The sequence below is a fragment of the Meriones unguiculatus genome, chromosome 16, assembly GCF_030254825.1.
Source record: "Meriones unguiculatus strain TT.TT164.6M chromosome 16, Bangor_MerUng_6.1, whole genome shotgun sequence".
NCBI lineage: Eukaryota > Metazoa > Chordata > Mammalia > Rodentia > Muridae > Meriones > Meriones unguiculatus.
The window spans coordinates 3,533,185-3,546,203 of record NC_083363.1 but is presented as its reverse complement, the minus strand read 5'-3'; the positions used below and the strand labels follow the sequence as shown (position 1 = coordinate 3,546,203).

General features: G+C 59.2%; 1 protein-coding gene across 2 annotated transcripts in view; it reads left to right on the top strand.

The window, feature by feature from the left end:
• The window catches only part of Grm4 (glutamate metabotropic receptor 4), an 82,264-nt gene that overhangs the window by 52,034 nt on the left and 17,211 nt on the right, over window positions 1-13,019 (top strand). For both annotated transcript variants that reach the window (XM_021630005.2, XM_060369144.1), the window contains 3 exons: window positions 3,128-3,263; window positions 5,613-5,767; window positions 7,458-7,598. In XM_021630005.2, the coding sequence (XP_021485680.1) occupies window positions 3,128-3,263; window positions 5,613-5,767; window positions 7,458-7,598 (432 nt within the window). The remainder of the gene's footprint in view (window positions 1-3,127; window positions 3,264-5,612; window positions 5,768-7,457; window positions 7,599-13,019) is intronic.

Here is a 13,019-nt window from a genome sequence, read left to right as displayed (position 1 = left end):
GGGCAGGTGTGGGAGGAGCCTGGGCAGGTGTGGGAGGTGGGACCCCAGCCCCAGGCGGTCAGAGGACAGCAGGCAGTGGCCTGCACAGCACATGAAGGAGGCTTCCTCCTGCTTTTGTGTGTCCACAGGTAAGGCACAGTCTCTCTCTGGCCTCAGACCCTCTGTTCTGCTGGGGCCTCAGGGCTCAGGGGGTGCATGTCATCAGTGGTCTCTCTGGTGAGAGGCTGTGGTGTCCTCTGGCCAGCACACAAGCCCTGGCTTGTCTAGGACACAGGCTTGCGGCTGGCACATGGCAGCTGGGTTCCTAGGAGGAGGTTGGATAGGGTCTGTGGAATGACCTGAGGGATCACTGGAGGAGACCCAGGAGGGCCTGGGCAGGAAGGGGGGGCTCAGATTCCTGCAGTCCTGTGTCTGCCCAGAGCCTGGGGATTGCTTGTGTCTTGTCTGTCTGCCAGCTTCTATTGCCCTATTCCTCAGTGTGGACAAGTCCACGGAGAGCCTGAGGCTGTGGAAGGGAGCGTGAGAGTGTGCCACAGTGATGGGGGCAGGGGCCGGACACAGGGACCCCATGCAGTGTGGTCTGTGGCCAGGTGTGTTTGTGGTCAAAGGAAGGCTGTGCGATTGTGCACAGAGTCTGGTGTGCGTACTCCTGTGTGCACACACGTGTCTGACCTCCGCCCACTTTGGGGCAGCTGTGGAGGGGAGGGCTTTCCTTGTAAGGAGGCCTTCAGGAGAGGACCTTGGTCTGATGGAGGCCCTGGGCACTGAGTAGGACTGTAGCCTCACTTCCCATAACCTCTGCTAGGTTGTTTGGCAGCTCTGAGCCTCAGTTTCCCCGTCTGCCAGGTGGGGATATTATTATTATTCGCCCTGGGGTTGGGTATGTGGACTCGTGGAGACCATGCCTGGCCAGTGCCCAGCGCAAGGTGGGTACGCAATCAGTGCTGGGCCTTGGGGCCACTCTGGTTCTCTCTAGCTGTGACAGGGAACCACAGCACTCCTAGGAGCCATGGCCCCGAAGGAGACCCTAGGAGGCAGCTCTCTGTCCCCACTCCCTCGGTAGCCATGTTGACTGTGGGCCGTGAAGTCACAGCACCACGGGCACGTGCTGTCTTGTGATGCAGTGGCACAGTGAGCGCTCACTCAAGTCCATGCCGAGGCATGCCCACGCCCTGTGCTCAGATACCCCATCTCCACAGCCGGCTCCCCGCTACACACCGGATGGGCTACCAGGTGGCCCCACAGCCCACTGGTCTGGGTTTAAACCTCACCTAGCCATCTCCATAGGCTGGGGAGCCACTCCACCGCTGCGGGCCTCAGTTTCCCCATCTGTGGTGAGTCCTCAGAGGAGTCACCACACGTGGCCGTTGTTAGGTCACAGTCGGCTCACGTGGGTCACTCCATGAGTACCACCCCTCCAAGGCCACTCGCAGCCCTGGGTTCCTGTGACCGACACCCCCTCGCTGCGCCACGGCCGCCTAGACCTCTCTCCAGCAAAGTGAAGCGTGCAGTACGAGACAGGAGCATGTGCTGGCCCAGGAGTGTGACCTAACCTCACGCTTTCTCCCAGCTGGAGAGCGATAAGATAAACTCTCGCTTCCACTCCCTGCTTGAGCCAGGTGGCCCACCCCCACTGCCTGGGCCAGCCTCTTCCTCCTGTCCATCTGCTTTCCCAGATGGGAACAGAGACACGTCTCCATTGGCCCATTTTCTAACTGGAGGAGACCATATGGCGGGTTGGCAGGAGCCGAGGACCGCCATTGCTAAAATGCCCCCAGCCAGTGAGGGCAGCACTCCAGTCCCCAGCTGTCTATAGTGTGGTCTGCGCCTGGAAGGGGCAAAGGCCTTGACCAGGGGCCCTGAGCCTGCTTCCCTTGTCCTGAGTTCTCCTAGGCCCTGCTCTGCCTCGTGTTTGGGCCTTGCTATGTATCTAGGAGTGACCTAAAGTTCTCCCCTGCCCCTTCTGTGTGTGTGTGTGTGTGTGTGTGTGTGTGTGTACACACTTGGGCCTTGCTGAAACCCCCCCCCATCAGTCCCTTGTGGATGTTTCGCCATCTGGCCCGCCGCCTCCTGCCGACTCACGCTCTGCTCTGCACCTCTCCTGAGGTGGCCTCCAGGAGCTGCCGCCTCGGGGCCTCCAGTGGGATTCCTGTCTGCCACATGCCCTGAGCACCAGGCAGAGGTAGTGAGTGCCTGAGGACGTTGCATCTGGGAGGAGAGGCCAGGTGGAAGGCGAGGGACACCGGGGAGCAGGAGTGGAACTGGCTATGACTGAAGAGAGGGCTGGGCTGAGGGGGGTGCTGTTCTGAGCGGGACCGATAGGGGGGCGGAGGTCCCACCGAGGGCCTCCCTCCAGGGGCTGTACCCTGTGCAGTGGTGCTCCCTGCTGGTCCTGCTCTCCACGGCAGGGGCACAGGCGGGCTACGAGTGTGTGACTGGCGCGGCTTGTGCCCGTGCTCATCCGAGAGGCCGGTCACAGGAGCCACTGGGCCCTGTCTGGCTTCAATGTGCTCCCTGCTGTCTCCATGGCCACAAGGCTTGGGTGCATTGCGCATTGTGGGACACCGTGCTCCCCCTGGCCCACCCAGCAGGCCCACACGCAGCCCTCCCCCAGGACCTCTGGTGTGCAGGGTCTCTGTGGACATGGGTGTTGGGACACAGTTGCCAGGATGGCCACTCTCAGATTTAATCCTTCAAAGAACCTTCTGAGGTGATGCTGATAAAAATAGCCAGTGCTCCAGGTACTTGCTGCGCACCAGACAGCGGTTTTTTCTTTTCACGCTGACTCACAGATTCCACAAGAAGCCATGAACTAGGTCGCCTTGCTGTCTCCATTCTATAAATGCGATGTTTGAGACACAGAAAGGTTGAGTGACTGCCTTAAGGTTACCCAGCCGTAACTGGGAAAACTGAGACTTTGAATAGGCAGTCTGGCTCTCGCTCGCCTCAAGTAGGGAAACTGAGGCACGGAATCCTGAAGCGTCACCCCCAGGGTGTTTGTGATCCTGATGTGGTGCGCTGGGGGCCGAGCGCGGGAGCCTGGCCACAGCCTCCCGGGGTGTGCTGGGAAGTGGGAAGTTCAGGCTTGATGCCCAGGCTGATGGACAATGGACGGGCCTCTCCACAGGCGGCGTGTGCATTGCCCAGTCAGTGAAGATCCCCCGGGAACCTAAGTCTGGGGAGTTTGACAAGATCATCAGACGTCTCCTGGAAACATCCAACGCCAGGGCCATCATCATCTTTGCCAATGAGGATGACATCAGGTAGGGCGGCCGTGGCAAAGTGTCCCAAGCGTGTCCGCTGGAGGCCTTCCCTCCGGGAGATGGCAGCATGCAAGGGGCTTCCAGGCTAGAGCCAGCTGCTACAGTGGGGCCCTCCCCACTCCGCCTCCTACATCCATTCCGCCAGCCAAGGACGGCAAGCAGGACACATGCAGGAGAAAGGCTCGGGACTGGAGGCCATGCTGCACAGTTCTGATCTCACCCGCTGGAGGGCTGGCCTCAGCCCAGTGTCTTGACCTCTCTGAGCCTCCTTGCTGTTTAACAAAACCATTCCTGACCAGTAGTGTTTGGGGGGCAAACGTAGGAAGGTGCTGAAGGCAGGGCCTGGCATGATGTAGTTGCTCAGTGACAGCAGCCACGGCTCAGCCTCGCCTCTGTTTCTGGTGAGCTCAGGGCACAGGGCTTGGGAGTGCTCTCGCTGTGGGAGAGCCTTCATCCTGGACCCCAGACTCTTGTGGCTCTTGAATGCAAGGTCCATGGAGCCCCCACCAGACCCTCTGTGTGTCTGCCTGCACAGGGGTCACAGGTCACGAGCTCAAAGGCCCTCTGTGGACCATCCCACAGACCAGTCCCAGCTTGCCTCCTTTCTCTTGCTCAGATGATTTACCTTCCAGAAACCCAAGTGTCAGGTCCCCAAGGTTTCCCTGGGAGAGAACCCCACGTCTGAGCAGAGCCAGGGTGGGACTGCTTCCACAGCCCCCGTAGCCTTCTAAGTCCAGTACTGGCCTCATGTCCCTCTTTAACCCTTTCCCACACCCTGCCCTGGAGTTCTGAGCTGCGGCCTCAGAGAAGCCCCAAGGGTACTGCAGGGATGGAGGAGAGAGGGCCCAGGCCGGCAGGGGTTCCAAGCAGATCCAGACTCACGGGGACCCCCTCCAGGGTGCACAGAGGCTCCTGACTCTCCCTCAGGGCTCACAGGTGCCCCAGATACCCAGTGTCTAATTACTGAGCCATCCCTTTGCCCCCTGGCTCCTCTCTCACTCACCTAGAGCCAGGCCCACAGCCAGTTGTGCCTTCCACTTTGGGCCCACTGCTTCTGAGGGTACCCCAGCTCAAATACCCTCCCCCCCCACTGAGAGGGAGGGTGGAGGTCTGGGTCCTCATTCCTAGGGAGGGGCTGGGTGGAACTCTCTCGGGCAGCCTGGCGGGAGTGCAGCTGTTTCTGGAAATCCACTGTGTTTTCCGAAGCGGACGGAGGTAAAAATAAATGCAGGTGGCTGGCTGGATGTGGGATGCTAGCTCTGCCCCTCCTGGCTTCTGAGACACAGGAAGCAGTAATAGGATTGAGGCTGTGGTTCGTGAGCCGCCCCATCTGCCATTAGTGGCGGCCCAAGGTGGGTGGTGGCCTGCTAAGGGGCCAGAGGTTGGCAGAGAGACAAGAGCAGGGCCTCAGGGTGACCGCAGGCTGGCATAGAGGTGGGTTATGGGTCCCTACCCTTCCCTAGGCTGCTACCCGCCTAGGCCCAGTCTCCCTGGGACCCTGGACCTATACTCTGGTCCTTACCATAGAAAGATAGGAACAGTCCTTGGGGTTCCTGTTTTCCACTTACGAGTTTCTGACTCCTTCTCAGCCCTAGTTCCAAGGGAGCAGGGTCTTCCCCTTGCCGCCTTATAGGAGCTGGGCTTGCGGGCCAGACCAGTGGTCTCTCCAGCCCTGTGGTGGGCTTGGCCCATGCCCTTTGACCAAGGCCCCCTAAGAGAGGCAGCCTTGGAGACACCCCCCTCTGGAATAGCTGAGGAAGGGCTTGCCGTCTGCCTGTCGTAGGAGGGGGTGGCTGGGCGGGTTCCCTGTGGGCATCCATATGAAGATGGCCTTGGTGTGGGGTGGCCTGCTGCCCGGAGGGCATGCCTCTGAGAGGACAGGGCCTGGCAGACATCATCTGGAGCCCAAGTGGGGCAGATATGGATTTAAGGAGACACGGTGGTCTTTGCAGGGAGCAGATGTGGGCCCATGCAGACAGGCCTGGACAAGAGAGGTCACTGTAGAGACATAGAGAGCCATAGGCCAGTGGGGAGAGCTACAAGCTTGGAGTGCTGGCAGAGGCAACTGTAGGCTTGTGAGTAGGGGGCGAGGGGCTCAGCTACAGCCTGGGGTGGGCGTGGCCTATGAGGGGTGTGGGTGTATCTTCAGTGGGCTACAGAGCATGGCTGGAGCATCCTAGTGTAGATGTAGGCGCGGAGGCTGGGCAGCTGGGTAGCCATACATGGCGGAGGCCGGGCAGCTGGGTAGCCATACACGGCGGAGGCCGGGCAGCTGGGTAGCCATACACGGCGGAGGCCGGGCAGCTGGGTAGCCGTACACGGCGGGGCTGGGCTGCTGTGTCCCCACAGGAGGGTGCTGGAGGCGGCGCGCAGGGCCAACCAGACCGGCCACTTCTTCTGGATGGGCTCCGACAGCTGGGGCTCCAAGAGTGCCCCCGTGCTGCGCCTGGAGGAGGTGGCCGAGGGTGCTGTCACCATTCTCCCCAAGAGGATGTCCGTGCGAGGTAGGCCCCTCACCCCTCACAGTTTGCTGCCCACTCCCCACCCTTCTGTTCCCTCTCGTCCTGCTTCTTTGTTTGCCCGTAAACTCCCGCACGCGGGGGCCTCCAGTGTGGTGGAACTAGACTGCAGACCTGGAATTGTCCCCTGGCTTTGGGTTCAGCTGCTTTGGGGTGTGGGGCGTGTGAGGCGCACGTCAGGAAACGTGCCTCTCACCTGTCCACCCCGCGCCTCTCCTCTCCTGGACCTTTTTCCCCTGCCTTGGAGGAGGGGTCTGCTGGCAGCATGCTTGGGTGTGGCCAGCACAGGGCCAGCAGCTAGGGCTGGGCCCCCTTGCTCTGTCCTGCCTCTCCTCCTTTTTGCCTCGCACTTACCCCTTCTTCTGGGGCGAAAGCCACAGTCATCTTGGTAGGAGTCTTGCAGAGCGAGGCACAATGTCAGTGTCCTGGTAATGGCCTGACTTGGCAGGACTCACAGACGGAGAGATGGCTCCCAGGGCCGCCTCGTTGCCGGGTTCTGCTCCGTGAGAACCTCCGTTGAGTTGACAGGCCGGGAAGGACCCAGGAGTCAGCCCCTCCATCACACTTTTGTCACTTGCTGAAGGTCACACTCAGTGTCCTCTCTTCTCCTTGGGGCCCAGCTGGCCCAGGCAGTGGAAAATTCCACACTACCTCAGCCACACTGAGCCACAATGAGCACAAAATGACCTTAGCTGCTGGCTGACCCATGCAGCCGATTTCAGCCCCTGCCAGGCTCCTTGTTCGGCCTCCTAGCCGCTCTGCCATTGAAGCACCCATCCTGTAGCATGGGCAGAGCTGGGATTTGAACCCAAGACTTGAGGACTCTTTCTCTCTGGAACACTCGGGATGTTTTTAAGAACACTGGTCTCATCTGTTGTTGAGATAGGGTTTCTCTGTGTAGTCCTGGCTACTCTGGAACTCACTATGTAGACCAGGCTGTCCTTGAACTCATAGAAATCTGCCTGCCTCTGCCTCCCTAATGCTGGGATTAAAGGTATGGCCACCATACGCAGCCACTGGTTCTTTTTTGGAGATACTATTGGTTGTCGTAGTAAGTGGGAGCCTGTGGAGTCTATTGGGTGGAGGCCAGGGATGCTATTCAACAGCCCATAATAGTCCCCACAACAAAGAGTTGCTTGGCGCCACCATAGGCCAGACTTCATCTCCCTCTGCTGTGCCGCTGTCCCCCACAGCATGGACAGGTGAGCTTCAGGGGGTCTCTGGGCAGGAGCGGGCACTGCCCTCTCAATGCCAGCCCTGAGGCAGGGTGGGAGGGAGCTGGCAGCTTGCGGAGGGCACAGAGGAGCAGGGTGTTTGCCAGCAACAGGGATGTTCTAACAGAGGGCAAGGTGCAGGTCCCGCTGGCGGCTTTCTGCAAGTGTGGTCCTGCCTGGTCAGGGTTCCCTTTCCCCGTGCCCGGGGCGGGCCTGATCCATGGGGTGTCTCTGCCATGTAGGCTGCCATGCTAAGTTCTATGTGCTCACCTGGGACCTAACCCAGCTTTTTTTTTACATGGCATGATGAACCGACTCCATGTTGTGCTTTTGTTTGTTTTGTTGTTTTGTTTTTTGTATTCTAACTGCCTGGGACCCAAGTCAGAGAACACCCCTTCTTGGCCCCAGTTATTTCCCTGTTTGGGTGTGTGTGGCCCTGACATCCCCCCTTTTCCTGCCAGGGTTCGATCGGTACTTCTCCAGCCGCACGCTGGACAACAACAGGCGCAACATCTGGTTTGCCGAGTTCTGGGAGGACAACTTCCATTGTAAGCTGAGCCGCCACGCGCTCAAGAAGGGGAGCCACATCAAGAAGTGCACCAGTGAGCACGGCCCTGCCCCGCGGTGGGGCCTGTGGGGGTGGGGCCTGCGGGGGTGGGGCCTGGGGAGGTGGAGCCTGCGGGGGTGGGGCCTGGGGAGGTGGAGCCTGCGGGGGTGGGGCCTGCGGGGTGGGGCCTGCGGGAAGTAGGGACTTGGGAGGAGGGGGCCTGTTGGAAGCAGAGCCCGCAGATGGTGGGGCTGTGGGTGAGGCGGTGTGCCCTCGGGTAGTGCGCCAGGTGCTAGGCCCCTGAACTCTAGCCAACTCTGGAAGAGCCAAGAGTCTAGCTAGAGGGGCTTAAGGGCTGATGTTCAGGACCCACCCCTCACGTTGGTGGATGTGCAGCAGACTTGACCTGGGAATGGAGCTGGTAGGGCCGAGGGACTGGACGATAGCCGGAGGAGGGCGTAGCCCACTGTGGCCCTGAGAGGTGGGAGTGGGAGGGCTGCACTGTGCTCCCTCCGGAGAGGGAGAACGGGCTTCCAGGACTCACCTGAGGAGCTGCCCAGCTCTGACTGCCTGGGGCCACCACGCTGGACTGACCCTGAGCTGCTGGTGTCCACTCCTGACAGTACAGCACGCCTCTCGACCCTTCGGGGTTTCCTCAGTCAGGCAGCGGGCACTACCTGGCTCACAGACTGCCTGGGCCCGCTCTTGTAGAGGATGGAGAACAAAAGAGTCTGAATCCTCATGGAGTTTTTATTCTAATGGAGAGACAGATGATAAACAAGATAAATAAATCATGGGATGTGTCAGAGGGAGATGGCTGTAGAAACAAAAACCATTTGAAAAGGAGTAGGAAGGGCTGTGGGGGAGGGCAGCAGCCCTTCCCAGCCACAGGGATGCGCCATGGGGAAACTGAGCCCCAGAGGAGGCACGTGGGGCGAGCTCTGAGAAGGAGTCTTTGTTGGGGGGGCCTAAGGCAGGACTTGAGGCGAGGCCTGAGTTCCAGGTCCCCTGAGGTGGCAGCCTGGCCCTTCATATGCATTTGGACCCAGGTCCTGAGTTCTCTGTACTCGTCCTGGTCGGCACAGCGGGAGTCCCGGGAACACCGGGCTCTGGGTGCTGCCTCCTTGTGCAGGGGGAACGGGAGGATTCTGCCTTATGTCCTCCCGAGTGGCCTGGGCAGAGCAGAGCTGGAGACATGGCAAGGAATCTTTGGGGGATTGAGGTTCCCTAGTGTGGGCCAGGAAGGAGCTGGGATGAAGTGGGGGGACAGGGGTCTGGGTGAGTGAGAAATATGCTGCCCTCTAGTGGCCGCAGCCTGCGGGGCCTGGCAGCTGCTGGGCAGTGGGCTTCTCCTGAAGCACAGCCAAGCTCTGGGTGTCTGGGTGGCAGAATATGTGTGCTGGCCGGTGGAGGGCAGTGTGTGTAGCTGTGTGTGTGTGTGTGTGTGTGTGTGTGCGTGCGCACACGCGTGAGTGCTGGGCCTGAGCTGGGCTGTGTGTGGGTCACGTGTCCTGCAGGACACTTTCTCCCGCTTCTACATGTTAGGCTCCTGACTGACACGGCCTCCTTTCACGCTTCCAACTCTAGAAACCTTAACAACTCAAGTGTAGAAGAGGAGGCGGCTGTGGAGGTTCAGAGAGGGCAAGCAACATGTCAAAGGCTGCACAGCATGTATCAGGCAATAACAATGATAGTTGTGCGAGAAGTACAGGCAGGTGGGCTGGCGAGATGGCTCAGTGGGTAAAGTACTTCCCTCGTAAGTGCAGGGACCTGAGTTCTGATCCCGACAACCCGCAGCTGGAGAAGAAGGAGCCGAGGACCCAGCTCAGTTCCCAGTGCCGCGGCACAGAGTGGCTCACAGTTATCTAACTCCAGCTCCAGGGTACCCGACATCCTCTCCGGGTTTTACAGGCACTGAGCATGTACACGCTGCACACACACACACATGCACGCACACACGCAGGCAGGTCACTCATACACATAAACCCACAAATCAAAAGGAAAAGCTGGGCGTGGCTTGCATCTGTTACCCGGGGATGGAGAGATGGAAGGCGGAGGCAGGTGCCCCCCCCCCCAGGCTTGCTGGACAGCTGGCCCAGCCCGCTTCACTGAGTTCAGCCCAGTGAGGAACCCCGCTGCAAACAGAAGACGCCGAGGCTGTCCTCTGACCTCTGCACACACATTGCATGTGTGCCCCTGCTACACACACACACACACACACACACACACACCCCCATACAAGGAAGTATAGACCTGCTTAGTGATGGAGGCTGAGTCTTACAGGCAGGCTTCCCGCTCCTGCTCTCCCTCTGTTCTCGAGGGGAAAAACATTGTGTGGATCATGGCTTTCCGGAGCTGGTTCCCAGGGTGGGTGTTCGAGGCCGGAAGCGGGGTGAGAGGCACAGGTGGGACACCCGGGCTTTCTGGAGTCACCTCCTGTCGAGGCTCAGCTCAGACTCTGGCTGCAGGCAGAGGAGCCTGGCAGGGTGCCTGGGCCAGCTCTGAGGCCCCCTGGCCTTTTCTTGCTCTTCTGAGAAATGGGGCTGATGTGGGCTGGCCCCGGCGTCTGCGGCAGGAGGCGGGGGTTCTAATGAAGGCGTTTTTCTGAACTGAGAAGAGGAAGCTATCCAGCCTGGCTGTGCACCAGAGTGTTTAGGGTCCCCACCCCAGATCAGAGCCCCATTGTGGGTGGGCTGGCCTTTTAAAGCTTTCTTGGTGACTTTAATGGGGGCTGGGGGGTGGGGCACTGAATCTGAGGCTTAGTCCAAGGGGAAGGAACTGGGGAATCTCAGGAATACTCACACCTGCCTCTATCAGGGAAGTTGGCATCTGACTGCGAGAGCTTTAATCTCACAGGGTCTCAGGTAGCGTGGGTTGGTCTCAGGGTCTTGATGTGGAGGGTGACACTGAACTCCTGACTCCCCTGCTTTCATCTCTCAGCTAAGGTTTGAGGTATGTGCCTGGCTATTTATTGTTTGTTTTCGAGACCAAGTCTCCCTCTGTGACCCAGGCTGGCCTCAAGTTTGCAGAGCTCCTCCTGCTTCAGCCTCTCTGCTTCCAGAACCATGGTCGCCAGCACACCAGGGGCTGCTGAAGGGAGTTGTTCTGTGCAGGCACCTGGGACTTTGTGGCTAAGAGGCGGGGAGAGGGTAGGAGTCATTGGCTTAGGCACAAGCAGATAGACAGGCTGGCATAGAGGACAGGACCTTATGGAAGACCCTGTCCGTTTCCAGGCGAGGATACAGCATGAGCAAACACACCTGAAAAGGTGTGAGGGTGACATGCTGGTGGCTGGGGTGTGTGGAGAGAGTCTGAGCCTTGAATAGTCTGAGTCTCTTGGTACTGAATTGTCTGCTTCAGAAAATGCAGAAAGGACTCCAGACTATCTCGGGGCTGGCACCCATTTTGCAGAGGAGAAAACCGAGCCCACACTCAGGCATCATGGTGCTAGAGCTGGCAGGATGCAGCGCCTCTAAGCATCGTGGCCTCAGAGCTGCAGCAGGCCCCCTGTCCTGTCCCACATCTCCCTCTTCTTTTCAATCCCTCTAACCCCAGGGCCTCTTTCATCTTCATCCAGCCTGGTGGGACTTATGTCCCCAGCTCCCCCTGCACTGGAGCCTGGCTTCCAGCTGTCTCCCCTGGTGGCACTGCCCGGCTCCCTGCAGTGGGATTCCACAGTAGTCTTGGTTCCATAGCCCTGCCCCTGATCTCACGGGGAGCAATGGCTGCTCTTGACCACTCTTGCTGTGTCCAGTCTATGCCCTCCCCATCCCCGCCAACAGAGGTGATGGGGTGGGAGGGTGGGAAGGCCTAGAGCGGCAGGGCTGCTGTACCCTAGGGCAGCTTTGTTTGGGATGAGGAGGGAGGCCTCGCTGGGGACAGTGGAGCTCAGCCCTGGGTACTTGGAAGACAGGAAGAAGCAATCCTCAGTCCCTGGGGGTCTGCCAAGGCGGGGGGCTACTTGGCGGGGCTCAGAGGTCTCAGCATCAGCCAAGGCTGTGTGTAGAGGCCTGGCACATAATGACAGGGCCAGGCCTACGTGGGGATCAGGTGCGGAGGCTCCCACGTGGAGCGGTGTTTTCCTGGCACAGCAATGGGAGCTTGTACACCTGGTGTGCATCATGCTGCCGCCATTTGCCAGCGTGACCTTGAGCAGGTCCTCATTTGTAACTGGCATCCTGCCACCCTGCTCAGCCTCCAGAGCCCTGGGGTGGGCATGGCCCTCCCTTATGGCCTGCCTGGGACGATGGGAGCTGATTTGCTGCTGGCCCACGGCTGCCTGCACTGAGTGGGAAGGGTCAGGAAGAGGGGCAGCTCTGTGGCTGCCAGGCCCAGGAGGGCAATGCCTACCACCTGCCTCTTCTGTGCCCGGCCCCTCCCCAGGAGCGCGCTGAGCAGGCTTGGGAATTAAAGTCATAAACAAAGCAGATGTCGCATCCGTCTTTTTGACAGCGCCGCCAGCCAGGTGATGGCTGCGCGGAGGAAGGCTCGGTTTATGAGGAGATAGGAAAAATTTACTGTTGGCTGCTCCCAGGGGCTGGAAGTCCAGAGAGGGAGGGCAGGGTGGGATGGCTGGGGCTGGGTAGGGAGGGCTAGTTATCCATTGTGCTAGCTACAGCCACAGCAGCCACAGCTACTTTAAACTGCATTCATCCCCATGCATCAGCAAGGTCTGTCCTAGCAGTGTGCCTGTCATCTTTATAGTAACTCATTTTACAGATGAGCAAACAGAGGCTGAGTGAGGTTAAGGACTCACGTAAGGTCACACAGGCAGTAACTGACAGATCTGGGATTTGAACCCAGGGATTTAGAGATGTCCTGCCCCAGGCTTCCTCAGCCTTCTTGTAGGGTCTTTCTATCATCTCCTCCTCAGAGGAACCATGGAAACCTTCCAATTCTGGGAAGAGGAAGGAAAGACAGTATTTTGGGAGCACCTACTGTGTGCCAGCCCTGCAAACTATTAGGAACTCCCAGTTGTTCAAACCTCCAGCTATTTGGTAGCCAGAGGTGCTGGGTCTCTGCCCTTCTCTTGGTTGCTCAGCCAGGAAATCACCAGCTAAATAAGAGGCTGGGAAATGGCTTAGTCAGCAAAGTGCTTGCCTTGCGAGCATGAGGAGCTGAGTTTGGTCTAGAACCCATTTAAACAAGCCAGGCGTGTATGTGCGTGTGTGTGCATGTGTACATGTCAGTGTGAGCATGCACATGGCCAGTGCTGGTCCCACTCGTAGCAGAGCTGCCTTGGAGGTCTCTGATAGTCTCTGCAGGGTAGTGGCGTCGCCTGACACGTGCAGAGAGGAGAGAGCCGGTCCTGCGAGGGTGTTGGAGGGAAGTCCGGAGTTCTAGGAGCCTAGACAGCTTGCACACTGAAGTGAGAAGGTCGCACCGACACCAGTGATGCTCAAGCAAACACCCTGAGGAGAGCGAGAGAGTGCTGCGTGGAGAGAGGGGAGAGGGCACTGTGTGCAAAGGTCCTGAG